Genomic DNA, 1,675 nt, shown 5'->3' with positions numbered 1-1,675 from the left:
TCAGGGGAGGCATTTGGGGAGAGCTGCTTGGCTCCGGCCAGCGCGGCATAATGGTGCGATTCAGGGCGCGATGGAAAGGGGCCCCTGGACTGTAGCCGTTGGACCGCGAGAGCCGGGCGGCATCGGGAGCGGGGAACAGAGCGGGCAGTGTGAGGCAGGAGAAAGGCTGTTGTGTGCAGGATGGCCCTGCCTGTCTGCTGGCGTCGGCACGCGGGGACATAGGGGTTGCTCCTGCGCCACTCTGCCGGAGCAGCACCCTCCTCCCCAGCACCCTCGCCTCCCCCTTAGCCTCGGCAGAGGTGGGTACTAGGTGCTGCTCTCCCATTTAAGCAATAGGGAAAGGTCATCCCCATCAGTCCCGGTTTTTCTTTCACCCTCGTGCCCAGCTGATCAGCCACTGCCCTGGTTCAGATCACTTTTCAGATCCCTTTAGCTGAGCTGTCCCATGCCGTCACCTCCAACTGCTAAAAGCGTGAGACATTCTTTTTTTTTTTTTTAAACACTTGCGCAACACCAGAGCGCGTGGGGGGGGGGGGGGAAGCAAGAGCAGCCCCTTGCTGGAGCAGCGCCAGCGGGGTTTGCTCGGCTTGCGGAGGTGAGGGGGTCGGAAGGGTTTGGGTCATGCAAAAAAAAAAAGAAACTAAATCAGTCCTGCTGTGAACTTGCTGCTCTCCCTGCAGTGTCTGTATGTGTCGCTCCCTGCCCTGCTGGAGTGTAACCCCTTCCAGAACGAGTGCCGGGAGAGCTGGCGGGTGTCCCCGCCGCTGCCCGAGGAGCTCCGCAGGGTCGTGCTCATCTACCAGGCGGCGCTGGACCTGCTCCGCCAGTACGAAGTGCACCCGGAGATCACCTCCCAGATGTTCGCCTACCTATTCTTCTTCTCCAACACCCTGCTCTTCAACCAGCTCCTGGATAAGGGTCAGTCCTCCTCGAACACCCAGCCTGGACTAGGTAACCTGCAGGGGACCGGCCCTTTGGGAGACCCTCCAGTCCATCCCAGTGCCACCTCGGGGGGTACGGGGGGGGCTTCAGGCAGCTTGAGGGGGTTGGAGATGGGCAGGTCTCAGCACTGTTATGGGGAGGCCAAGCACAGACCCAGCTGCTGTCTCCAGGGTCCCCATTCCCAGGAGGGGTTTAACCCCACAAGTGCCCCATCCTCACTCCCTGCAAGAGAGGGTTTTTGAGGCTCCTTTTGAGCCCGAGCAGAGGAGGCTGAGAGCAGTTTGGAGGGGCAGCTCATTAACAAACTACTGCAGCCTGCTTTGTAACTGAGGTGCTCGTTAGCCCTCATTAACACAACAGCCCCATTGCCTGCTGTTAGTGCCAGGTGAGGTCCAGCCACCACCAGGAGTTACAGCTATAGGATGCTGGGGACCTTAACCTGGATTTATTTTGCTGCCCTGGGGCAGCTCTACCCCTGGGGCAGGGGCTGGGCTCCAGCCAAAGGATGGGGGTACCGGGGGGCTGTTCCCTGACACGTGCTGATGAATGCTCTGCCTCCGCAGGCTCCTCTCTCGGCTGCTTCCACTGGTCGCAGGGGGTGAAGCTGCAGGCCAGCATGCGGCTGCTCCTGGAGTGGCTGCGCGGCGCTGGCTTCGAGCAGCTCGCCCAGCAGTTCTTCGCCAAACTTGCCAGCGTGGCCAACCTGCTGGCCCTGCCTGGCTCCCCGCTGGGC

At 61.2% G+C, this 1,675-nt stretch overlaps 1 protein-coding gene across 1 annotated transcript in view; it reads left to right on the top strand.

Annotated features, from left to right (window-relative positions):
* Positions 1 to 1,675, top strand: part of RADIL (Ras association and DIL domains) — a 16,806-nt gene that overhangs the window by 10,620 nt on the left and 4,511 nt on the right. Inside the window, exons 6-7 of the mRNA XM_009320078.1 lie at positions 681 to 918; positions 1,506 to 1,668. Coding sequence (XP_009318353.1) covers positions 681 to 918; positions 1,506 to 1,668 — 401 coding nt within the window. The remainder of the gene's footprint in view (positions 1 to 680; positions 919 to 1,505; positions 1,669 to 1,675) is intronic.

This window comes from Pygoscelis adeliae, unplaced genomic scaffold, assembly GCF_000699105.1.
Source record: "Pygoscelis adeliae isolate BGI_AS28 unplaced genomic scaffold, ASM69910v1 Scaffold242, whole genome shotgun sequence".
Classification (NCBI taxonomy): Eukaryota; Metazoa; Chordata; class Aves; order Sphenisciformes; family Spheniscidae; genus Pygoscelis; species Pygoscelis adeliae.
This window is presented reverse-complemented; position numbering and strand designations above follow the sequence as displayed.